At 38.7% G+C, this 25116-nt stretch overlaps 2 protein-coding genes across 12 annotated transcripts in view; both read right to left on the bottom strand.

Moving 5' to 3' along the window:
- On the bottom strand, positions 1-21796 carry GLE1 (GLE1 RNA export mediator). Of its 3 annotated transcripts, none has more exons than XM_072632592.1 (16): positions 21566-21796; positions 19900-20115; positions 18702-18812; positions 14180-14328; positions 13346-13406; positions 12650-12904; positions 10950-11175; positions 10437-10552; positions 10169-10238; positions 8387-8529; positions 7595-7785; positions 6153-6282; positions 5436-5540; positions 3625-3707; positions 2558-2621; positions 1-1442 (listed from the first exon to the last, which is right to left on the bottom strand). In XM_072632592.1, the coding sequence occupies exons 1-16, from the start codon at positions 21662-21664 to the stop codon at positions 1374-1376; spliced, it is 2088 nt and encodes a 695-aa protein (XP_072488693.1). In that variant the 5' UTR covers positions 21665-21796; the 3' UTR covers positions 1-1373. The 3 variants fall into 3 exon arrangements, with proteins under 3 accessions (XP_072488693.1, XP_072488694.1, XP_072488695.1); XM_072632593.1 differs by having other exon boundaries at positions 10437-10549; XM_072632594.1 differs by lacking the exon at positions 19900-20115 and having other exon boundaries at positions 21566-21789.
- A 617-nt stretch (positions 21797-22413) lies between these two features.
- Positions 22414-25116, bottom strand: part of ODF2 (outer dense fiber of sperm tails 2) — a 51371-nt gene continuing 48668 nt past the window's right edge. For all 9 annotated transcript variants that reach the window (XM_072632588.1, XM_072632585.1, XM_072632587.1 and 6 more), the window contains 3 exons: positions 24696-24858; positions 24282-24407; positions 22414-23421 (listed from right to left, as the gene is read on the bottom strand). In XM_072632588.1, coding sequence (XP_072488689.1) covers positions 23233-23421; positions 24282-24407; positions 24696-24858 — 478 coding nt within the window. In that variant the 3' untranslated portion in view covers positions 22414-23232. The remainder of the gene's footprint in view (positions 23422-24281; positions 24408-24695; positions 24859-25116) is intronic.

Below are 25116 nucleotides of genomic sequence, written 5' to 3'. Positions count from 1 at the left end.
TACAAGTTAGAAATAAAACTTTTATTATTTCTTTTTTAGAAGTGTAGTCAACCATTCACAGAATGAATCACTCCATGTCACACAAGCATTAAAAACTACTAGCTTTACATTACACACATCTTAATCTTACATCAGGGAACAGACCTATAGTTATCTGCTCTAAGGCCTAAAAAGGCAATGGTTCTTTTCTTCACAACAAATCCAGAATCTACCAACAACCCACGCTCTGAATTTCCCTGATGGATGTGGCCGACAAAGGTATTCTTATTATTCTGCAGATTAGTAACATCATCTTTTTGCATTAATTCTGTAGCTCATGCTCCCTTCACATTTTAATACAGATGGCATTTACTTCAGCAAATCCTAGACTAATTGCAGAAATCAAGGAATCTCGTGAGGTAGACAAGTAAAAACAAAGCAAGGCCTAAAGAAATCAATACCATGTAAAAACTCCCAACTCAAGATGGCCTCTAGTTACTGTCACTAATTCTAGTCAAATTGGCTCAGTCACCTCAATTGCATTTTTAGATTTAATATATGTGTTACTGAAGTGAGCATGTCTTTTGGAATTTAATACAATCTCACAACCACAGGTAATCCAAAGTTGTGAGAAGCAAATCAATCAGAAACTACTTGATTTCAATTATAAAGGACTCTGAACCATATTTATTGCCATTTAATGAGAATTCTAAAAAGCACTCTCTGAAACTCTGCTCCTTTTCAAGGAATTCAGCTAAATATGAGGAACTAGCTCTACTCTAAACCTAATGTCCAAACTGCTATAAAGATACTAAAAAGAAAGGAAAGCTGGGACAAGTTCGATAGCAGAAAGAGCAGTGAATTTGGCGTCAGATCTAGGTTCAAGTTCAGCTTCACCACTTACAAGTTGTGTGACTATGAGCAAGTAACTTCAACTTTCTGAGCCTGTTTCCTTATCTGTCAAATAATGATAAGAGTAATTATGCTACCTACCTGAAAGTACTGTTGAAAGGAAAGAGATAATGTGAAAGCACTTTGCAGTCATGAAATGATTTTATGAATGTAAACTTATTAACATAATTATTAGCTAAATATTTTTTACTTTATCTTTCATAAAGAATAAAACTGTCAAATTCAAATACTATGCCACGGTTATCAAAGCTAATCCTCTTCTTGGCTACGATGTCTACAAGATGAAGACTCCTTGATGTAATTCATGATCAAGTTTAAAAAGACATTTAAAACTGTGAAAATAACCTCCCTTGGCCATAAGATTAAAAAGAAAACTACATTTTCAGATTTTAAAATCTGAGACAACTTCCCCCCCAAACTCTGCTGTCTTCTGTTGCTTTATTTCTTTCCCTCCAAGAAAGAAACCAGCACCCCAGCCACCATCAGGAACGCCAGAAAGAAGAAGGCAGAGAGCCCTTTGGGATGGGAATCTCCCTGTGCTGCAGACATTTCTGGAAAAGGAAAGAAGAAAAAAAATCGAATGATTGCCTGTAGAAGTGTTTCCAAAACAAGTCAGAAGATGTTATGTCAGATGGAAAGTATTCAATTCAACAACATTAAAAATCTCAAAAGTCTGAAAACTGAAAAATAAAAAAATAAAGTGAGATGGCTCTGAATGAAAAATTTTGCTTATGTGAGCCTGATTTTTATCTTTTACCATTCCTAATGAAATCTGATTCAATGAGGAGTCTGCAGGCTATGCTGGTGATCCTAATAATACACCACCGATTTATTTTTGAAAATTAACTTTTCTTGCCTTTTCTTGGTATTTGGAAAGACACTAGTAGAAAAGTTAGTTCCTTTGGATAGAATACCACATTTCCTAGTTTATGAACTCTGAGATAAAGGAAGATGTTGTGGCAGTAGGAAAATCCCTTAAGATAAAGGATGAACTAAAATAACAAGTTAAATGTGTGATTCTTTGATTTTTGGAACACTTTATGCAAGGCAGAGCATCACAACTATCCAGAGGAGTAAGCTGTGATTAGTAAATGTTGATGAGAATTCAATTATTATTTTTGAATTATTATTAATTTATTTGTTTTCAGTTTTCTACAATTACTTCCATAAGTCTTAGATTTTCTCCCTGTCCCTCCCTGTTGCCTCCCCAAGATGGTGTGGAATCTTACATGGGTTATACACATACGTTTTTATTAAACACACTTTCACATCAGTCATGTTGCATAGAAGAATTAAAATGAATGGAAGAAACCATGAGAAAAATCCAAACAAAAGAAAACATAACACAAGAGAAAATATTCTGCTTCATTCCGCAATCCAATTCCATAGTTGTTTCTCTGGATGTGGATGGCATTTTGCCTCAAGAGTCCATTGTGAATGTTTTAGGTCCTTGTGTTGCTGTGAAGGGCTAAGTCTACCAGAAAAATTTCTCGCATACTGTGATTGGAGAACTCAATTACTGAATTGAAACCAAAGTAAGGGAAAAAATAGACCAGAGACCAGAAGAGTTCAGGAAAGCAAGAATAAATAAAATAATGAAGAGGAGGAATGAAGGTATGACAATAATGGGATAAAGATCCAAGAACTTCTCAGATATTTAATTTACCTCCAAGAACTGTTTGAGACGTATGAAAGACCCCATTTGTCCCGAGCTGGTGATGGCTTCAATTCTAAACAGAGAAAAAAAAATTAAGTTCGGATGCAGAGGAGAAACATGAAAGCAAGAGGGAGATTTGGGATTCTTCTTGTTGGAGAACAACAGACATCTTTCAGAGTTTAGTTAAGTATAATCTTATCACAGAATTTCAGAGTTGGAATGGTATCACTAGCCATCTAGTCTAGCCCATACTCAAAAAGAATCTTTCATTTAAATGCACCCAACAAGCTTCTGCTCAAAGACCTTTAAGTAACAGGAACCTATTACCTCCAAAGTAGACCCATTCCATGTTTTGGCAGCTCTGTTAAGGTTTTCTTAGCATCAAGTTTAAGTATGACTCTGCAACTTCTACCTATTGAGTCCTGGTTCTGTTGTCTGAGGCCAGACATGACAAGTCTAACCTCTTTTTCACAAAACAGCCCTTCAAATACTTCAAAGGTAGTTATAATACCTCCCATTTCCCTGAATCTTTTCTAGGATAAACAGCCCTAATTTTCAAATAATCCTTACATCGACTCAATTGAGGATTCTGTTGCGTGTAGTTCAAGGGTTCCCAACCTTTTTTCCTGATACATTAGTAGTTCCAGGCATCACCTCCCTCCCAATTGGAAACACCACTAGGATACAGACATAGAGGAAGCTGTGGGCCCAGGACTGACCATATTAAGAAATCAACTATGTGATCATAATTTATTGGCTGGAGATTCATATCTTACTGGCTTAAGATATGATCTTAAATCTTAACTAATTGTGTGTGTGTGTGTGTGTGTGTGTCTAAGACAAATGAGAAATGCCATGTATACTAACTTGAAAAAGTCCTTAACTAGTGCTATCTTGAAGGGGCCAAAAATGCTTTGTACACATTTTTGTCAGCTATCAAATATCAATGAGGAAGAAGTATCTTTCTTTATAAAATGATACTACTCAATATTAATAACAGAAACTACATTTTTTAAATGTTTAATTCAGAACTGTAATCAATAAAACATGTTGTCTCTGGTCATCAACTTTGGTACCTGGGAAAATATTCTTCTTTTATGAGTAGCATCATCTTCCAGAATTGAACTTGGTACTGTTTCATGAGTGCATTTCCACATACCTGGAAGAGGGAGGCAATGTCAGAGAAGGAACAGAAACTTCCACTGTCTCAGAAAGACCCAGAAGGCCCAACCAATCTTTTATTTTCCACTTCTCCCATAACGCATGCCAATCATGCCACTGACCCAACCAACAATAGGAGCCAATGGTTTTCTAAATTCGTCTCATTTGCCAAATACCACTGAGATTATTCCACATAATTTTTTTCTAGCTTATTCCTTTAAAAGTCAAAATTTCATCTCATCCATTTTTGATAATTTATAGAAGAAAAAGACTTCCCTTGTCTTCTTAATCCAGGTACACTAAACATAAGTTAATTTTTCTTCAAGAACCAAGGTCAACATTATGAACATCAATTACTGATGTGCAAGGGGATCATAAGCTGTTGCTCGCAATTGAAGTGTCTTGGTTTGCTCCTATTCCATTGTGGTTGGTCCTTTATTCTTGAAGAGCACCATGACATCAGGGAGATGATGACATGACTTGCAACTGAATTGGATTTGAGGAAGGGCAGGCTGTGTAGTCACCAGCCTCACTTTCTCCTTCAGAGCCATCTAGTTCCAGTGGCCAGATATAGATCAGGACTACTGGACATGCCCCAGGATGCAGTGGGAGACCTTGGCCTTTTTAAGCTAAAGTCTTTTCACATTCTCACTTTGAGGGAGGCAATCCCCATTCAGTGAATACACTTCTTTAAAAAGTGAGTCAAGGGATTCCCAAATCCTAATGCATTTTGTGTTTTTTTTTGTGCGTGTGTGTTTTCTATAGGTATTTTTTTTTAGCCTGTTAGAAATAATTTCTTGCTGTTGCCAGCACACCAACTTCAAGTAATTCTTCAATTCAAGTAATTCTTTTCCAAATTTATTGCTTCTAATTTGCTCAGGGCTAAGAAAATTAATGACCAAGGTAGTTATAACTGTGTCTAAAATAAGAGAGAATAGGTTAAGTGAAGGCCTTGAAGGGTTACCCTCTAAGAAAGTAGAGATTTGTGATACTTATTTTGGTTGTTCAATGACCTTTTTACAACTTGTTCTTCAGAAATGTTCCAGATAATGAATTTTCCAGGTAGATGACTTAAGAGCAGGCCTATACAACCTGTGGCCTGTGGGCCACTTATGTCCCTCCAAAGGATTTCTAGCAGCCCTTGAAAAATGTAGAGAAAAACATCCTTTATATGTAGAGGAAATCCTTTGGTGGGCTGTAGGTTGTGCAGACCTGCTTAAAAGGTAAGAGAGTCACTGATCCTATAGAACTAACCAGAGGGGAACCTGTGGCCCTAAGGCCAATGTGGCCCTCTAGCTCCTTTAATTCAGACCTCTGACTGAATCAAAATCTGACTGAATCCATAGCACAAATCCCCTTCATAAAAGGATTTGTTCTATAAAACTTGGACTCAATCAAAAGACTGTACCTAAGGATCTAGAAGGCTACATGTGGACTACATATTGCCTCAGGGCCATAGGTTCCCTGGTAGGATCAGTCATACTTACAGTGGAATAAATTAATATACAAAGAAAAAACAACTAGCTCAGGATTCCCCTAAATGACTGTTGTGGCTTTGAATAAAACTTGTAAGGCTTGATTCCTGGGATGTACTACTGCCTCAACATCTCCCAAGCACATGTTTTTTTTCAGTTCTGTTGCCCTTCAATACATTCTCCTATTAGTCAAGAAACTAAAAGACGATTTTTGCATACTGGGTTCATCCAGAAAGGAAGCCACCATGTACCTCTAAGAAGTCAAAGAGAAGAGTGGCAGTCACATCTGACAGAGGCTCCATGTTCAGGATCTGTGCCAACCAGCGCCAGCCATGGTTTAAGCCATGAGGATGAACCTAGAAGAATTCAATCATTTAACAATCTTTATTCCAAGTCGGAGAATCAAAATCCCCCTTCTTCATATAATTTTTAAAGGATGGAAGAAACCTTAATATCAACTATTTTTATCTTTGCCATAGGACAAGAATGACAAACGGAAAGAATCTTTTTTTATAGAATGGACTAATCCACTATGTCTCCCAACTTTCCTTCCTGGGATCCCTGAGATATCAGACTCAATTTCAGAGACTAATTCACCTCCTTAATGTTGATACTTAAATTCTGCATTACTAACAGTAGTTTATATTTCTTTTTCTCCCTTTTGGGCCTGAGTAAAAACAGGTTCACAGCAAATCCCACTTTGAAGACTCTGAGCCCTAATGGAAGGCTTTAACTAAGGCCTTGTGGTCATCTTCACTCCTTGAGTACCACTTGATCCTTCCTCCTTAAACAAATACTACACAATTTTCCATCTCAACCTATCAGCTTATTCAGTGAGACATCTCCTGAAGAAAAGGAGCAATACTACCTATATGTCCTGATAGGATGAGCATTTTGTGAACAAAATCTCCACTGTTAGAGAATCTGGTTCAACCTCCTATCATAGCTGGGAAGTCCCTCCTACCTACCCCTTGCCTATTTCCATAAGGCCAACGGAGCTGAATGATGGCAGCATAGAGACGAATCATCCCAGACATGCGTTTCAGAAAATTATCCTGTTGTTCGACTTTGGAATCCTTTACTTGGTAGCCAAGTAGCCTGTAAAGAAAAAATCCCAAACACTCAATGTGATAAGGATAAAATGAGAATGAGGAACTAGAGCTGCTAGTTTAGCAATCTAATTTACCTCTTGTGACTACAGAAACCTATTCCTCCCCTCCCCTGACAAATCCAGATACACAAAGATTTCTCAGTCTGCAGAAAAAGGCAGGGTTAATCTCTGACAGAGGACTGAAGTAAGCAATGAGAGAATCTGCATTTTTCTATTCTATCATTTCAATCCAATACAACATATATCTATCTGTAGCACCAAAGTGATATTCACAGCGCCTACGCCAGCCATGAATATGCCAGCACAGTTCTGAATCACAAAATACAACAGACTCTCCACATGGAAGACAGAACCAAAACATTTATTCAAACACCAGAAAGCTAAATCCATCATAGCAACAAAGAAATTCATCATAATAACCAAGAAGTCTATACACATTATCAGGGATGCTCCCTCTGTCCTCAGCTCTGACTAGTCTGACTAACTTCCTCTCAGATCTGCTCCAGTTCCACCTCTTCCTGTTTCAGCAAGCTCCTCCCACCACATGTGACTTAAGCTTCCATGTGATTGAAGCAAGTTGCATGGGCCTATTAACGGATGGGAAAGATCTTCCCATTTAAATTAACATTACATTCTTTAAATTACCATTACACTATCAAGCACTCTATGTGTAAGTCACTGTGGTAGACACTGGGCACAGAAAATACAAAAGCAAAAAGAGACTCCATCCTCAAGAAGCTTACATTCCACTGCAAGTAATTATGCTGCAGTATAGTGATGGGCATAATGCACACAAAGAAATACTAAGTATATACAAAATAATTTCATGAGACAAAGTATGCTAAAAACTAAGTAGAAAATGAAAGGCTTTATATAGGACATGGTGACCAGTGAATGAAGTAAGGATTACAGGAAACAGGCAAGGAGAGGGTGCATTCAATATATGAAAGATCTTTTTCGTTAAATGAATGACCTTTGTCAATTCAGTTCTCTGCTCAATTATATGATAAGGATCACATTCATGTCAACTATATAGCAGGGACTATAGAAGCTAGATCAAAGTTTAAATCTGCATGTCACATTATGCTTTGCAAAACAATGATTTAATTCTATTGCGGGGATAAACTCAAAGGCTAATTGTTGACAAATGACATATGGAAGACTGACAGATAAAGGAAGGTACGTGTATTTTTCTTTTAACTGTAGTTTTCTTGATAGGAAGAAAAAGAAACCTAATTCTTTATTCTTTAATCATCATTCCATTAAATACTAAATGGTTTGAAGTAAAAGTATTCTCACTTTTGATATTCTTCCAAGGCCATTCCCTCCTTGAAGGCTGGGTAGAAAGGCACAGAGTAAGGGCACTTCTTGTGGAGATGAGCAAGGATGAGGTCCCCCACTCTGGGATGGAGTTCCCAGATTCCTGAAGCCACAACAGCAATGGGGAATGCTGCTTCATGGTGAGAAGCCACTTCTTCTTCTCCTTGTTTCTGCCAATAAAAAGGCAGCCTCAGTTTTAAGCTTCCAAAAATAAAAGCACTGTTACCCTGTGATTTCATCACTACAGGAAAGAACTCTGAGCAAAGAAACTCCCTATGCCAAAACAGATCAGCAACTGTACTGGTTAGAAAGTATGCCTTAAAGTCAGGACCAACAACCCATGGGTTCAAGTCCTGCTTCTGACATATACTAGTTATATGAACCTGGGCAATTCATTTAATTAATCAATGAGTACCCCAAACAACTCTCTACCAACAATATCTGACATCTATATAGAAAGTTTACAACAAAATGCTTTCTGTACATTATCTTATTTGATCTTCATCAAGACCCTTCCCATGAAATTGGTACTACAGATGTTAATGAATGAAAACATTTGATGAAATGTTTGATGAAAAACATTTATTAACCATTTCCACATACCAATAACATATTTTAAAGAAAAAGAAACTAAGGCACAAAGGAGTTAAGTGATTTGTCTAAAGTTCCATAGGTTGTCAGAGGCAAGATTTGAAACCCAGTTCTCTCCTCACCCAAGTCCTGTGCTGTTTTCACTATATTATGCAGCCTTTCCAAAAAAGTTTCTCTCACCACAAATTTCTCTGCCAGCTTGTAAAGGACAAAGTCCAGTCCTTGTGGATGGTTTGTCACTGACACAGCCCGACCTCCACAGTGAACAGCCTTTCCCAAGAGCAGATTGTTGATCTTATCAAAGATCTCCTTCAGCTGGGAGCCTGTAGTAGACAAGACACAGGAACAAAGAAAACTATAGATGATCAACAAGTGTTTGAGCACACACCTCTGGTAACATCAGTTAAACAATTAATAAAAGCACAAGAGCAATACAGAAAAATGGGCCTTGCACTGTGGGAGCTCACAGTTTAAGCCTGAAAACCCTGATGCAAACAAATCCATCAATTACTTATTTAGTATTTATATTCTCAGAACTGTGCTAGAATAATGGCAGATACAACAGTAATATCAGTCATACTTTAGGTAATCAAAGAGCTTACAACTTAAATGTGGAGTCAGCATGTAACACAAGAAAACCCTGTGATGCTATTCAAATTGAGGAGCTTAGACTATTAAGTACTGTAGGAGATTTACACATGCAATGATACATTCATTCCCTTTCCTCACCCCTACTCCTGTCGACTCAAGAAGTGTATAAATATCTCAGGAAATATTACAGAAGCTCAGAAATTTTCTCCTAAACTTTTCATTTTAATCCACATTAATTTTTTAAATGCCACATATTTTAGAGAGATGAGCATGACATCAAAGGATGATGAAAAATTGAATTCCCTAACATCTGGAAATATACAAATTTTACATTCAGACATAAAAGCATTTGCATTATGTACTAACAATGGTGCAAGAATATTTACATGGCAATTCAAACACCACTTATTCCTAGGTCATATTTTACCACCACTTTAGATATGGTTTAAATCTCCCCCACCAACCTGACTTTGTGGAAACTGCTGACCAACTGCCAAATGACAGGTACACCCCAGAGATCCCAGGAACAAACACTACTCATCTCCTACCCTCTTCTCAATTACTAGCCTAGTCCCTGTGGCCATTGTCCATAGGAGTAATCCTTGTGGAGATGTGACCTGTCAAATGCCTTGGCAGGTCCTGTAACCCTCACCTCCTCCACAGCCACAACTACTGAAGACCCTGTAAAGTTCTTCCCACATGGAATTGTCCCTGGAATTGGTCCCTGGAATTGTCAAAATGCTCAACATTAGAAATTGATATAATTTTGTTAATGGAAATGATATTAAGTAGTACTACCATCCAGGTAGTACTACTTAAGGTAGGCCACTATATATGTGTATGTATATGTATATGTATATGTATATGTATAGATATATGTACATATAGGGTATATAAAGACCACTAGGCCTTTCCATATGCTTTGCAGCAAAAACCTACCATATATGTGCTGTCTCTCTCGTTAGTATATGAGCTCCTTGAGAACAAGAGGTGTTGGGTGATGCTTGCTCGACTGAAGATAATGAGTTAATAAATTAAGAAAAAGGAGGCTTGTGGTGAAGAAGTAACTTGCCTCTTTAGATCAATAATGCTAAAGAAGAATATTCAGATCTCCAGGGCTTCTACTACCTAATACTAATACTACCTAATACTACTTAACGAGCAACAATTTGTGATTCTAAAGATTTCTTACCCAGAGGTTCATAAAATTTAGTCACTTGATCTGAGAGTCTTCCTAATCATTGTTTTTTATTCTTTTTCTCTAAATACTAGTCTTTAAAAAAGATAAATTTATATTTTCATCTCATTCTTTACCTAAACATATTCTCATTAAACTCTAAGGTGAAGAGGCAGGATTATGGCCACACTAACCTGCTATCGAAGAGATCTGGCTCACAGGAATGGTGGCAGCTTTCTGCAGGTCCATCTTGATCTTTTTAGACTGCCCAACAACAGATAAGAAAGAAAGAGGAATGAAAGACTATTCTGAAGAAACTAAGAAATTCCAGTCAGGAGAAGGAAAGCTGCCCATGTTGGTTGTATTCAGTTATGGTAGAGACCAGGACCAGCCTTCAGGGCAAATTCTGTGGAGAACACTTTCAGGACCAAGCGATTCATTAAAATTATCTCATACTCCTACCTGATGATCTTTGCTATTGGTTAATCCATCAAAGGCCAAAACACATTGACTGGAAGTATCCTGTAGTTGCTGGTACCACTGCATTGTACTTTCTCCTGCTTTCACTTGGAGGCCTGCTAAGGAAAAAGAGCCATGTCTCATACTTTTATATCATACATCCCATGATACCTAGCACAATGCTATGTACACAGTAGGTGTTCAATATATACATCATGACCAGAATTTTCAGAAATCTACCCTAAAAAAACTGTAGAAGATCTCAAGAATTTCATGGAAAAAGTCAGAGTCCAAACTCAGGATTTGTATTAATTAGAACAAAATATAACAGTTACACGTGAGGAGCAACAGCTGATTATATTGTGGCTTAACCAGTAAAATAATTCCAAAATGGAAAGGAGTATTTCATTTGTCTTATCTCAGCATGTAAGCTATCTCTTTAAAAAAAAAGTTTAAAATTTTACGTAATAAAGTACCATTAGCCATCTGAATAGCTATATTATGAATATCTATTACCTTCTCTCTGTTTTCCTCCTGGAGACAGGGTAGGAAGTGGGATCTCCTTCTTTGCTTTTGGTTGCTGCTGTAATTCCCTCTGCTTCTGCTTGGCCTCCTCTTCATCTCTTCTCTTTTTTTCCTCAATAGCCTTAGAAATCTCCTGTTGCAAGCTGGTAAGCACCTGCCGCATTTCTTGCAGGGCACGCTCTGCCATGGCTTCATCATCTAGGGTAGGAAAACCTCTCTGCAAACCCAAAGTAAAGCAGAGCTTAATGAACAGCTTCCTGAAATAGGGAGGTCTCAGACAATGAAAGGACATAAGTCAACCCCAAAACACCACCAAGAATCTGGATCATCTCACCTGAAATTTAAAATATGTATGGCTTATCTTTTTTTTTTTTTGGAGTCAATCAGGCTTAAGGGATTTGCTCAGGGTCACACAGCTAGTAAGTGTCTGAGGCTGGATTTGAGCTCCAGTCCTCCTGACTTCAGGGTTGGTGCTCTATCCATTGTGCTTACCTAGCTGCCCCTCAAATATCTATGTTTAAAAATGTTTAGTATTCCTTTTATCAGCATTCTTCTCCCAAGACAGGAAATAAACTGTGGTAGAAGCTACTCAAATAGGTTCCAAAAAATTCTTCTTCAGGGGTCATTTCCAATAGATAACAGGAATTCTAATTACAATCCATTGGTGTCACACTTGTGGCCCTAAGGGAGGAACATCCTGGTGTTGAATCAGATTAAAATGTCACTGAAAAATGTTAAACAAAATAAATTAAAATGTAACATAACATAAATAATGTTTCCAAATCAACAATGTGGTTTGGAGGGATCCATTTCTATTTGAGTTAGGCACCACTGTTATAATTCACTCTCCTGTTTTTTGGTGTACTACCAAGGTACTAGCTACTTTTAACCATGGAGAAGAATTCTGTTGACACCAAGTATTAAGTAATTAATCTAAAATTTTAATATTAATTTAAATCTTTCATCTTAAATCTCAAATCCTGCAAAGCTAAAATTTTTGATACTAAAGATTAAATTATTTTTAAAAAAAATATTTATTTTAACATTCTCTTCTATAAGATTTTGATTCCAAATTTTTCTCCTTCCTTCCCCTCGCCAAGACAGCATGCAAAGATTAAACCTATTAATTTATTACCTGCCAAAATTGTCTTTCAATATTTTTATTATGTAATGCTTACACAAAATCATACAAAAGGATTTTTGGGATCTATCATTCCTTTAGTACACAGAACTCCTGATGAGAAAACTCCTTCTACCAACACAGACTGACACTTGCTATAGAGTTGTTTAAAGTACTGAGAGGTTGTGACTTGCCCAGTGTGACACAGCCATTATGTGTTAAGAGGTTAGGTCTAAAAAGCCCAGCTCTTCCTGACTTCAAAGCCACCTCTCTCTACTATGCTGAGATTGACACATGATGGTAGGAAAAACAAACACAAATATAACCTCAAACAGTAATGATGGTAGCCAATGATCTACACTTAAGAGTTCCACAGAGTGGCTTCTTTCTAAAAAAGCTTTCTGTCCGCAAGTGGATAGAAAGGGAAATTGAGACCAGAAGTTGTCAAATGACTTGTCTTAGTATGTAGCAGCAAAGCTAAAAATAATGTAGTTACTTATTTACCCATAAAGAAATACTTGAGAAAAGACTGCTCAGGAAAAGGAAGAAAATTGCTTGGTGACCCTCTTACCTCAGTAGTGGTCCGAATGATGCCTGAGATAAGCCCACATAGCTGGTTTCCTCTGCTTCCGTACCCAGACAGGTCTATTCTTAGCAGGTCTTTGTGCTGGTAATTGGGGTCCAGCTGTTGGTTGAGCTGCAACACCTCCTCTTGAAGAGCATAGAGACGCCGCAGACGATCCTGGCCCTCTTCCTTTCTAATCCGCTCTTGTTCTATCTGCCTCTGTCGCTGCTGTTCAGCCTCACGCAGCTTCAGGTTGAGGATCTACAAAGAGGGCCATCAGGAGAAAGCCTGGTCTTTGGAACTTCTCTACAATGATTTCTAAGCCCATTACCTTCATATGTTAAATTCTATAAAGCTTGGAGAGCTCCAGGGCAAAGCAGGGAATTCTCCAGAATCACACAGAAACAACAGTGAGAAAAACAAAACAGATTATACTGTGACATGGAGGTCTCTACCATCAGAGGTGTTCAAATGGAGAGGTTGATAGATATGTCTGGGATGCTGAAACAGCACCTGCACTGTTTGAAAGATTAAACTGGATGACTTAAGAATTCTTCAGAATTTAAGATTCTATGAATCAAATTCTAGTATTCCACTGCCTACCAACTACAATAGTCTCATAGAAAGGTAATAAAAGTGAAACAAAATGATCCACAAGAGCTTCTCAGTTACACTATCCATATTCATTTCCAAGCCTCTGACCTTAGCTCTATGACGATGCTCCTCTTTTAACTTCTCCTGCTGACCTTGTGTTTCTTTGAAACTGAAAGTGGATACAGAAGGAAAAAAAAATCATTAGGAATCCTTACTCAAAAACTGTTTTTCACTACATACATGATTAGTACAATAATACAAACAATACTAAAAAGTTGCCAAATTCAGATCATCATGACCAGACTTGGTTCTGAAAAGCAGATGATAATACATACTCATTTTGTCCTTCTCAGAAGAGAGATGCAGGACAACAGATATGGAATGCTACAAACATCATCACATGCAGTCACTCTGTTGTTTTTACCTCGTTTTTAACATGTTACACCCAAGGGGTCTGATAATGTCACCATGAAAGGAGAGACAAGTTAAAGTCAAGAAGGCTTGGGTTCGAGTTCCACAAGTGATACATAAGGGCTACTTGACCACAAACAAGTCACCTAACTTTTAGTAGCATAGACAAGTCTCTAAGAATATAAATTGAAGGACAAACAGCAATCTGCATCAGTACAAGGAATGAAATCACAGGTCAGGAACACAACCCACCTTCCCCCACCCATCCAAAAAAAAAAAAGGAGAGAGAAACAGAGGATTCAGTGGTGGGGAAGGGGTAAAGAATGTAATATAAAAGCCATCAATAACACCTTAAAAAGTAGTTCTCCTACTAAAGATACCTTAATTTCAGATCATCTTTCATAGGAAATAATCTTCTCTGGGTCTTTTCTTCTGATGCCAATACCTTATATTTTGGGAATATAACTGCTTATCCATTTCTAACCTCCCTCTTACACCATCCATAATTTGTTAGCCTCTGGATGTTCCCACCTTTTCTCTATCACCTCCCGAAGGTCCTGATATTCCTTGTGCTGTTTCAGTGACTTTCGTTCATCAAACCTCTTCAGCTGCTCTGATGCCATCTCAGAGAGGACCCGTACCTTCCTCTCTTGCTCCTCCTGCCATTGCCTCAATCCTTTCTGAAAGAAAGATTGAAAATCCTTAAATACTAGAAGCAGATGCAGAACACCTGGACTTGAATCAAGCCTGGCTCATAACTATGCTATCTTAGGCAAAATTGCTTAATTTCCCTGGGCTTAGTTTCCCAATTTGTAAAGAGAGAATTTGAGTAGATAAACTCTGACATTCTTGATTCCAGGTTCAGTTGCTCTATCCACTGTACCACCTAACTGCCCCAAATAGTCTTTTTAAAAAAAAAATTCTTTATGTGGAACTTAAACACACAGAGAAAAAAATATTCCCATAAATACAGCAGAACTCAAGAGGTTTCTATATAAACTCTTAATCTTCACTTCATACTGCTTGATTCTGAAAGAAGTATATAATTCCACATATTACTATTAAAACAGTTTTGCTTGTTTATGCTTCCTTCTGAACTTCTTTCTGTACATTTTAAATAATGTTCCAATGGTCCTCTTTTGACATTACTATTGTTAATCTCCCCTACCTATCCATCCTCAATTAATAACTGAAAGAAAAACAAAACCCTCATAACAAGAACAGTCAAGCTTTTGAAAGGAACCAGCACAAGGCCAAATCCAAAATGGGTACACACATCTCTGCCCCCTATAGCTGACAGAGGGAGCAACACCCTTCATTTGTCCCCTGGGGATGTGGCATTGATCAGAACTGAGGCTTTCAAAGCTGCTTCGTTCAACAATGTTTCTGATCTTGTATAAGCTGTTGTGTTGGTCCTACTCACGTCCCTGTGGTTCACACACCACCCAGAAGCTCCTGAATCATTTCTTTTGTAATTTCTCATGGCACAATAATGTCCCATTACCTTCATACACCACAATCTGTTTAGCCATTCTCCAACTGATGAACATCCCGTTATACTCTTGTTGTTTTTATTTTTTCCCCATTTGATTCTTTCTTTAAAATTAGGAAGTTTATTTTGCTTGTCGCTATTCTCTCTCTAGTATTATCTTCTCTCTCACCCTCTCCTCACACACCCCTAATGTTTACTCCTCTGCTGATTTGATTTATTTCTACACCAAACTCTGTGTGTGTGTGTGTGTGTATGTGTGTGTATGTGTGTGTGTATGTATGTGTGTGTGTGTAGGTTACACTCCTTCCTTCGTACATTAGTGTATTTCCTCTCCTTTTACCCTCACTTTTCTCTCTTCTTCAAAGCCTCATAAGAGAAACCAATCCAACTACAACTCCTTTGTTTTTCTTGACTTCCCTGAGACTTTGGGTTCTCAAAGGACATCTCCTTCTCTCCCTTCATAAATGTTAGCTCTATATCATAATATAGCTTTCTTCCTAATCATAAATGAAAACTGCCCAGATATTTTATATTTGATCTGTGATTTCCTGAAATATAGCGTTCAGGCTTTTTTGTAATGGTTTTCAAGGAGTCCATTAATTCTTAAACTGAATCTCACTTTGGTCTATTTACTTCATCAGTTATTTTACAAAATAAAATGAAGGGGTGAGGGAGGAATATATTGGGAGGAGAAAGGGAGAAATGGAATTGGGCAAATTATCTCTCATAAAAGGGGCAAGAAAAAGCTTTTTCAATGGAGGGGAAAAGGGGGCAGGTGAGAGGGAAAAAAGTGAAGCTTACTCTCATCACATTTGGCTTAAGGAGGGAATAACATGCACTCTCAATTTGGTGTGAAAATCTATTTTACACTACAGGAAAGTAGAGGAGAAGGGGATAAGTGGGGTGGGGGGGATGATAGAAGGGAGGGCAAATGGGATGAGGGAGTAATTAGAAGTAAACACTTTTGGGGATGGACAAGGTCACAAGGGAGAATAGAATAAGTGGGGGGCAGGATAGGATGGAGGGAAATATAGTTAGTCTTACATAACATGACTATTATGGAAGTCTTTTGCAAAACTACACATATATATTGAATTGTTTGCCTTCTCAGTGGGGATGGGTGGGGAGGGAGGAAGGAAGAGAAGTTGGAACTCAAAGTTTTAGGAATAAATGATGAGAATTGTTTTTGCATGCAACAGGGAAATAAGAAATACAGGTAATGGGGTATAGAAATCTATCTTGCCCTACAAGAAAAGAGAGAAGATGGGTATAAGGGAAGGGAAGGATATGATATGATAAAAGAGATGGCAGACTGGGGGATTAGGTAATCAGAATGCACATCGTTTTGTTGTGGGGGAAGGGGAGAGATGGGGAGAAAATTTGGAAATCAAAATTTTGTGGAAATGAATGTTGAAAACTAAAAATAAACAAACATTAAAAATAAAAAATTTTGCAACTACTGTCTGTGATAAAGGCCTCATTTCTAAAATCATATAGAGAACTGAGTCAAATTTACAAGAATACAAGTCATTCTCCAGTTGATAAATGGTCAAAGGATATGAACAGGCAGTTTTCAGAGGAAGAAATTAATCTATCTATAGCCATATGAAAAAATGCTCTAAATCACTATTGATTAGACATGCGAATCAAAACAGCTTTGAGGTACCACATCACACCTATCAGATTGGCTAATGTGACAAAACAGGAAGATGACAAATGTTGGAGATGTGGGAGAGTTGGAACACTAATTCATTGTTGGTGGAGCTGTGAGGTGATCCAACCATTCTGGAGAGCAATTTGAAATTATGCCCAAAGGGCTACAAAAATGTGCATATCCTTTGACCCAACAATATCTCTTCTAGGAACGTATCCAAAACAGATCATAAAAATGGGAAAAGATCTCACATGTACAAAATATTTATTTGTGGTGGCCAAGAACTGGAAATCCAGAGCATGCCCATTAATTGGGGAATGACTGAACAAATTGTGGTATATAAATATAATGGAATATATACGCTATATAAGAAATGATGAACAGGAGGACTTCAGAGAGGCCTGGAAGGACTTAGAGAAACACCTATGGAACTAAATGTAAAATGAAGCAGACTATTTTCTCTTGTGTTATATGCTTTGTTTTGGTTTGATTTCTCTCATGGTTTCTCTCATTCTTTTTAAATTTTAATTCTTCTATGTAACATAACTAATGTGAAAATGTGTTTAATAAAAATGTATGCGTAGAACCCAAATAAGATTGCATGCCATCTTGGAGAGGGAGGGGGAAGGAAAAGGGAGAAAAATTTAAGACTTATGGAAGTGATTGTTGAAAACTGAAAACAAATAAATTAACACAAAAAAAAGATAAATTTGAAAAAGTTTGATAGCAACATAATCAGCTTCTTATATATTTTATGCATTTAAATTGAGAAGGGGTTGATATTCACTAGAGTGCCAAAGAGGTCCACACAAAAGGTTAAAAAGTTCTATAATAGAAGCACAAGAAAGCCATTGGACTTTACTGAGTAGAGGTTGTGACAGGGTCATATTTGATCTTAAGATAAAGGATTAACACAGCAAAAATAGTGCTGAGACAAATAGCAAGCTTTGGCACCTGATTTGATGTATGGGGTAAAGGAGAGCACAGAGTCCAGGTTAATAACAAGGTTGTGAACCTGGGAGACTAGAAGAATGGTGGTACCTTGAGAGAAATAACTCAGTTTGGAAGAAGGTTATGTTTAAGGGGAAAGACAATGAATTCTACTTCTGACATACTGAGTTTAAGATTTCTCTAGGATACACAGCCAGAAATGCTCAATAAACAATTGGTAATATGGAACTGAAGCTCAGGAATTGAAGCTAGATATACAGAATGAGTAAACTTCTAGAGAAATATAAGAGTTAATCGCATGGGAGCTGAGGCACTCATAAAGAGTATAGGGAGAAAAGAGGGCCTAGGACAATGCCTTGGAGAATATCCTCAGTTAGGAGGTGTGATATGAATAATGAATCAGCAAAGGAGTCTGAGAAGGTAGAAAGTGAACCAGGAGAGAATAGTAATCCCAGTGGCTTCAATGTAGTAAGAACTCGTTAATTTTTCATGATGACTAAAACTGGTCTCTTTTTACCTGTGACAGTTTTAAAGACTTTTTATGCTCCTAATTCAGGTGTTAAATTTTTGTCCTTTATTTGATTTTTAAAAAATATGCCTTTATTATGAATGATGCAGTAGAAAGGGTGCTATATCTAGAGTAGCTGAGTTTTAACGTCGGCTCTGCCACTTACTGTGTAACCCTGGACTTCAGTTTCTTCTTCTGTAAAATGAGGGGGCTGGACTAACAACCATTAAGGTCCCTTACAGACTTTAAATCTGTCTGTTTCCCTAGACTCATTTTAAAGCACGAGTCCTCAATATGCAGGAAGCATTCAAATCATGTGCAAAAATAAGGCTGAATTGTTTTTAAATCTATGGGAGAAATTTATCTCTTCAGCTTAACTTTTTAGCTAAATTTATGCTCATATATAGTGTGGCCAGAATTAACGTCCACTGCTTGCTGATTTACTTACAGTTCCTTTCATCCTGTGTACTTCCTCATACATTCGAATGCATCCTTCCACCTCCATTCCCCGGGAGGGGCGAAGTACCACAAATTTTGCCTGACTGTATTCATCTTGACTCTGTGTAACAATAAAAAACCAAAATATTTTCAGTAACGTTCTTTCTTCCCCTCCAAAAAGAAAGCTGCCTTTAATGTACCCTATATGAGGGCCTAAGTGATGCTAAAATATGTTAAAGTTAATACAGACTAGTCTTTGCATCAACTTTAAAGGTGTCCCCTTGAATTTATCCAAATTATTCTGCAATGTGTATCTATTTTCAGTTTAGATTACCTCCTAGGGTGGCAAATTCCTTGTATTCACTAACCATCACAGTAAATAACCTTATGCCTTCTGGAACAAGGGTCCTCAACCAACAGGTCAGGACATCTGAGAACTCTTCAAGCCAGCTGATGCTGTTAAGCCTTCATCCGTGACTTGCTCCTGTAACACTCTCCCAAACTCCAATCAGAAACTCTGTCAGAACTCAATCTTGGTTTTTGACCTCATTGTTTGCAATCCTCTTTTCTACTGCCAGTTATCTTTAAACTCTAATGAAAAGTAGCTTCTCTCTACCAAAAAACAATGTAAACAAGCTGGGCATCTGGGGGCCTCTTATCCAGGACATCCAATGTTTAGGCAACAAAATTAATAATGAACCCTAGAATAGTTCACAAAACATTTCAGCTTAGATTGCACACACAAGATACAGTAGAAATCAGAGTATTTAGCAAATAATGTTTAATAGTTAATATAGTTGAAGCATGGGTAAAACAAGCAATGCCATACATAGCCTACGATCGCTTCTCTTCTTTGAATTGATAAAAATGAGCAATCCTGATTCCACATTTACAACAACAAAGCAACTGGATAACATAGCACACTTTTGCAAAACTAAGCCAAGACATCTTTGAAATGTATATTTTTGCAGCACTGAAATTTCCACATTTTGGCACCAGTAATTCTAAAGATTCTCAAGAATTCTACTGAAAAATATCTTTTAATTCATTATGTGATCTTGAAATTTTAAAATTTGATGAGGTACTAGCTGTTGTTTTTATATACCATCTACTCAATCATTATTTTCTCCAAAATAAACTACTGGGGAATGACAAAACCAATCTGACTTTGGGGTCACCAATCTTTTTGGCTTAAGCTAAACTGTTACCTGAGTTCCACTTGGAGCTGCAGGGGAAACTGGTGAGGAAACCTCTGCATGTCTGGCAGGAGATTTGGGAATAGATAATACTTGGTTAGGTGCAGAGGAAAGTGTTGAATTCTCAGAGAGAAGTTGATTCTGGTGAGAGTGAGGCAAGATGTGATCTACTACCCATCCAGAGTAAGTTGACAACTCAGGAATGGACATACATTCTTCCAAAATCTCCTAGGGAGAAGAGAATCCAATTATGCATTCATTTTCCACAACAAAAGCTCAATGCCACAGGGAACTAATTTTGTCCACACAATCTTCACGCATCTTACAGAAGACCAATCAAGTCTTCTCTCAGAAGCCCAAAATAGCAAAAAGCATCATTGCAAATTTTCCCTTAATCCTATTCCAAATCAGAGAGGAAGAAAAGGACTTTTTAGAGAAAGTCAAAACTTATTAAGAATATCTTTGAATACATTCAAATACAATTTCATTAGAAGACAATGCATTATTTGCTCTCTCAGGTTTCACTATTTAAGAACAAACAGTATAAAAATAAACTTTAGTATTCTTTTTTAAAGTGCCAAACCATCCTCCAATATTCAAGTGCTACCTAAATTTAGCTGGGCTCTCACTACTACTCAGAATTTTTTGTTATTGAACATTTATGGAAAAGCCTGCAGCTTATTCTGAACTCCTCTACCATTCCATCAAATCTCAAACCCTCAATTCTATCGCTGGGTAATTCATTTTCAAGACACAACCATTGACTCAAATTCCCTCAACTTTCCTGCCTCTTTACCTCAAAATTTCTCTGTATTTTTGCTACTCCCCGGCTCCCATCTCGGAGGAAGTATTCTCTGTTTTTACTCCCCACCATACCCCTGCCCCTATCCTATCTTACTTTCTCTATGGGCTACTTCTGTCGATTGACTTTATGTGCTGGGCAATGAAGAGCTTTGTAAAGACGTTTCTGGGATGGGGGTGTAAGGAGTGTGTTAGGTGTATTCATCTAACACGTTACTGTTATTAGGAGCCGGACGTAGGACAGGGATGGAGAACAGGAAAGGCAGACCTGTTAGGCGTCTACCGCCCTAACACAGGTACCAAATAAGATACTTTAAGGAAGGGATGTACGTGAAAGACATTGAGAAGAAGCCATAAAACCCGTTGAAGAAAGGTCACCTCCGTTACCTGCTTCCACTTGAACTATCTTGCTCGTCAATCAAAGCCAGCTTAAAGGCCAACTTATCCTTTGGAGAGTTTGGACAAAATTCTTAAGATTATCTTACTAAGCGCCCCCCGCTGGGGGTTCAGATACTGGGGCACTAGTCTCAAAGGTTTTAAAATATAATGGAAGAAAGGACACATAAAACAACCCACGACGGAAAAGAGGAGAGTGAAGAAAGTACAAAGAAGAAAAGAGGCGCGTGGAACCTGGCGAAGAAAGAGCTCTCCTTCAGCGGGAGAAGGGACGGAGGCTTTCCGGAGGAGAGCTCCGCACAGGGACCTCAAGTGAAGACGGGGCACAGCGGGGGGCGGGGAGAGGACGAGGCCGGAGAAGACAGAAGCCTAGGGCGGGGAGAGGGGGGAGGGACGCCCCCAGGCCCACGCTCGCCCCTCGTTCCCCGCAGGGGCCGGCTCGGTGATCTCCCAGGGTGGGGGGTGAGAGAGGTCACCTCACCTCGCCCCTCAGCAGCCAGTCGCGATGGTAGGACAAGCGCCCTTTGTCGGAACTCCTCAGAGCCTGCAGGGTCTCCCAACAGCGGCCCTCTGACGGCATCACTCCCGGCCGCGGGGCCCACGGCCGCTCCGAATGGTGGCTCACAGAACCGCTTGTGACATGTCAGGCTCTCGAATCCACCGCCGTCGCCGCCCTCACCGCCTCCCGCTTCCGCTTCCGGTGCCGGCTCCCGATCCTCCGGACCTCCCTTTAAGCCAAGCCCTAGGCCGGTCCGGCTAACCGAATGACGGGCCCGAGCCCCACCCACCGGGGGCGGGGCGGGACACGCCAAAAGGGGCGGGGCAGATTTAAAGGGCTCGCTGCAACTAGGACTCGGGAAGACTTCTCCCGCGATGCGTCACCTGTCACTGACAGAGCTGAAGGCGCTAACCACGTCCTTAAACTAATATTTGAGAACTTTTATTAAGACTCTCATTTATATGAATGCTGGTTCAGTCTCTCTTGAAGTGTCATGATGTGGTATTGCACGAAAGGAACCCTCTTTAAACTTCCTTCTAGAGGCATAAGGCAAGGCGGGGGGCGGGACAGTCTGCTTCTGTTATGGGGGCACCACTGAGGTGCCTTGATTAGAACACAGGGATCAAATTCTTCTGCCCTCTCTATTTTAAAGGTTATGATGGAGCTGCCTTCAACTCCTTCTAAATCAGTTTTATATCTTGGTTCTTCGCTTCCTCTATAGAAATAAACCGTGTTGCTCATAGACAGCTGGAGAAGGAGCCCATGAGAAAAGAGAAAAAATTCAAACAAGACCAAATCGCAATTTAAAGAAAAACCTACCACCCCAGAAGTAAAATTATTTTAAAATCTTTAATAGTTTGCTGCCCAGAGCACCTTAAAATAATTTGTTTTGTTCAGGAGAGGGGGAAAGGACCATCCAATAGAGCACAATAAAAATTATAAAAGAATTTTGTAAAACACAAATAATACAAAAACAATGCTTTACAGATACAAACCAAGCAGTTAAGTAAACATCAAGAATTATGAGGTTCAAACCGTCAGGAAATTAAAACAAAATTCTTACATTGTCTTATCCTGAAGTGCTTTGGGGGAAAGATGAAGTGGGGATTTTGATTTCCTCTGATACATGAGAGATTCCAAAGGATAGGGTAAGTATCCAAAGTGTCAATGGGCATTGCACTTAAGTTAGAAGTTATTTGTAACAAGTGAGAAATGCTCACGCTTTGGGGTGGGGAAGCAGGCTAAGAGAATGTAAGCCTGTAACTAAACAGTTTCTTTTTTTCCCTAGGAGAAAAAAGGAAAAACCACATCAAACAGTTTCTATAAAGCTTAAGAAGAGTGTGAGGATCAAGCACCTCAAAGGAACTGAGAAAAAATCTCTCTGCAAGAAGGGAAAGGGAGAAGGAACAATATATCAAATCTAAGTTGTTATCAGGTTAATTAAAAAACTCCAATTCAGTAACTGAGGAAAAAAGGGGGAGCTATAAAAATGTCCATATCCACTCAGTCCTAAAGATGATTTGGCATGACTTTCCTAGAGCAAGAGGCCCAAACAAAATGTCTACACTTCTCTTTTGGGTCAGGCCCAAAAGGATCTCTAGATACACCTCTTTCCTACAGTCAGGCTCCTTGGAAGGGTCATCACAATTTCATATGGGAGGTGATCGGGAACGGATGGGAGAGCTTGTTAAATATGCAGTTAAAGCACTGTCCCCAAACACGTTGGCATAGGATGATTTGAGAAATTGGACATAATTCTGCATGCTACGGTTGGTACTCTCTGATTGTTCAAGACGGTCTTTTAGGTCCTGAAGGCGGCTCTGGTATCTACGGTCAGCCTAAGGAGAAAAAGAGAAGGAACTTAGGGTCTGAGGGACTATGAGATAAACTGTTAACAATGCAACATTCCCAGCACAGAGCTGCAGCATGTAACTCTGCAACAGAATTTTTTTACTAAGTTCATTCTGTGCATAAACATGCACAGAAATCAAATGGCAGGTGCAATCTCATTGGAGTATCAAAAGCTTTCTTTAAAGTATGTTTTACAAGGCTGATTCCTGAGCTGTTATGCATAAAGGTAATTTTGTGGTAATACTATAATGAATTACACATACACGGGTGTGTATGTGTGTGTGTGTCTGTATACACCAATGACACTTGTTATATATAGCCTCTTAAAAATGGCTATTCTAGATATATGGCTTTCAGACCAAGTTTAAAGCATGAGCTTATACTTATAATGCAAAAAGAATACTACAAAAATTCATTATCTCCAATCGGTTGGGATTTTATAGAGAAGGATCTTTCCAATGAAGAAATTATATTCCTCTGACATGACAGTTAGAGGAAGACAGAACCTTGAAAATGATATAAAACCCACAAATTCATCCTAAGGAACCTACAATTTACTTGTCCAAGATTGAGAAACTAGACCTATGCTAATAACAAATATTTAATCTGTTGGAATTGTATAAAGAACAGCCATAAATGATTCACACATACTTATAATAATGACTTTTCCTATCAATTTTTGGGGGAATCTGAAAATTTTAGAACTTTCTTTCATTTCAGGAAAACCTTACCTGCCAGGACCTTCAGTCCTTTGGTATTAGGATAGCTGAGAAATTCTAGCCACTACCCAGCACTAAATTCAGAGCTTTCTGCTCTGCTTATTCTCTTCGACCCCAGCTCAACTCACATCATCTCGGCTCCGTCGGAGCTGGGTGAGTTCTGTTTTGGTCCGACTCAGCTGTGTTTCCAGATCCAAGATTTTGTTCTGGGCTGTTCGTTCCTTGGAGACCGCACGCTCCTTTGTCTGTTCCACCTGAAGAAAGGGCCCAAAGCTGTGCGTGTTGCTTTCCCAAAACTTAGCAGCCACCACTTTCACAAAAATGACTATATGATGTCCCTCCTCCCTTGATGGGATACCCTTGATACCTTACCTTATATTTGGGGGCTCAATTTTCTCAGAAGTATAGTGCTACTAACAAGGCAGAGGGGGCAAGGAAAGGTAATAGAGGGGAGGGCAAACCTCTGTTAAGCCTCCTCTGCCCTTTGTCACAACAAAAGGGCTATGAGAGGGCTAGGCCAATACTGGGCTGGCACCACTGACCTGTCTCTTGGCATCTTCAATGGCATTTTCCAGCTGTCGTGCTAGAGAACCACATTCTCGGGTTTTCTCCTCCAACCGAAGCTGGGATTGATGGATTGCCTCCTCTCTCTTTGCAATCACCTGGAGGAACTCAATGTTCTGGGCACTAGTACCCTCAAGTTTCCTGTATAAAAGCACTAAGTTAAGTTTCCTCCATCCTCTTCTCCCATCACTCATCTCCATTGGGCAAATGTGAGAACTGTCTACCACCCCAGAGTGGCACTCAAATCTAAATAATCTCATCATGCTATCAGATAATCATAAGTCCCAAAGGAAATAGCATATGAAATAAACCAAATTAATTTGGGTGGGGATGGGTTGAGATAAGTAGGCAAAGATACCATAAAATCACAACAGGATGCAGTATCAGGGATGCCAAAAA

This window comes from Notamacropus eugenii, chromosome 1 (genome assembly GCF_028372415.1).
Source record: "Notamacropus eugenii isolate mMacEug1 chromosome 1, mMacEug1.pri_v2, whole genome shotgun sequence".
Lineage (NCBI taxonomy): Eukaryota > Metazoa > Chordata > Mammalia > Diprotodontia > Macropodidae > Notamacropus > Notamacropus eugenii.
Note: the sequence above shows the minus strand (reverse complement) of the source record. Positions and strands in the feature narration are given on the sequence as shown.

Coding starts and splice junctions, on each gene's coding strand:
- GLE1 (XM_072632592.1), bottom strand. CDS start 21,664: ATGCCGTCAGAGGGCCGCTGTTGGGAGACCCTGCAGGCTCTGAGGAGT. Junction 6,283..7,594: donor GCCTTGGAAGAATATCAAAA/GTGAGAATACTT, acceptor TTTTCTTTACAG/GCTACTTGGCTACCAAGTAA. Junction 3,708..5,435: donor TTCTCTTTGACTTCTTAGAG/GTACATGGTGGC, acceptor TCCCTCTTCCAG/GTATGTGGAAATGCACTCAT.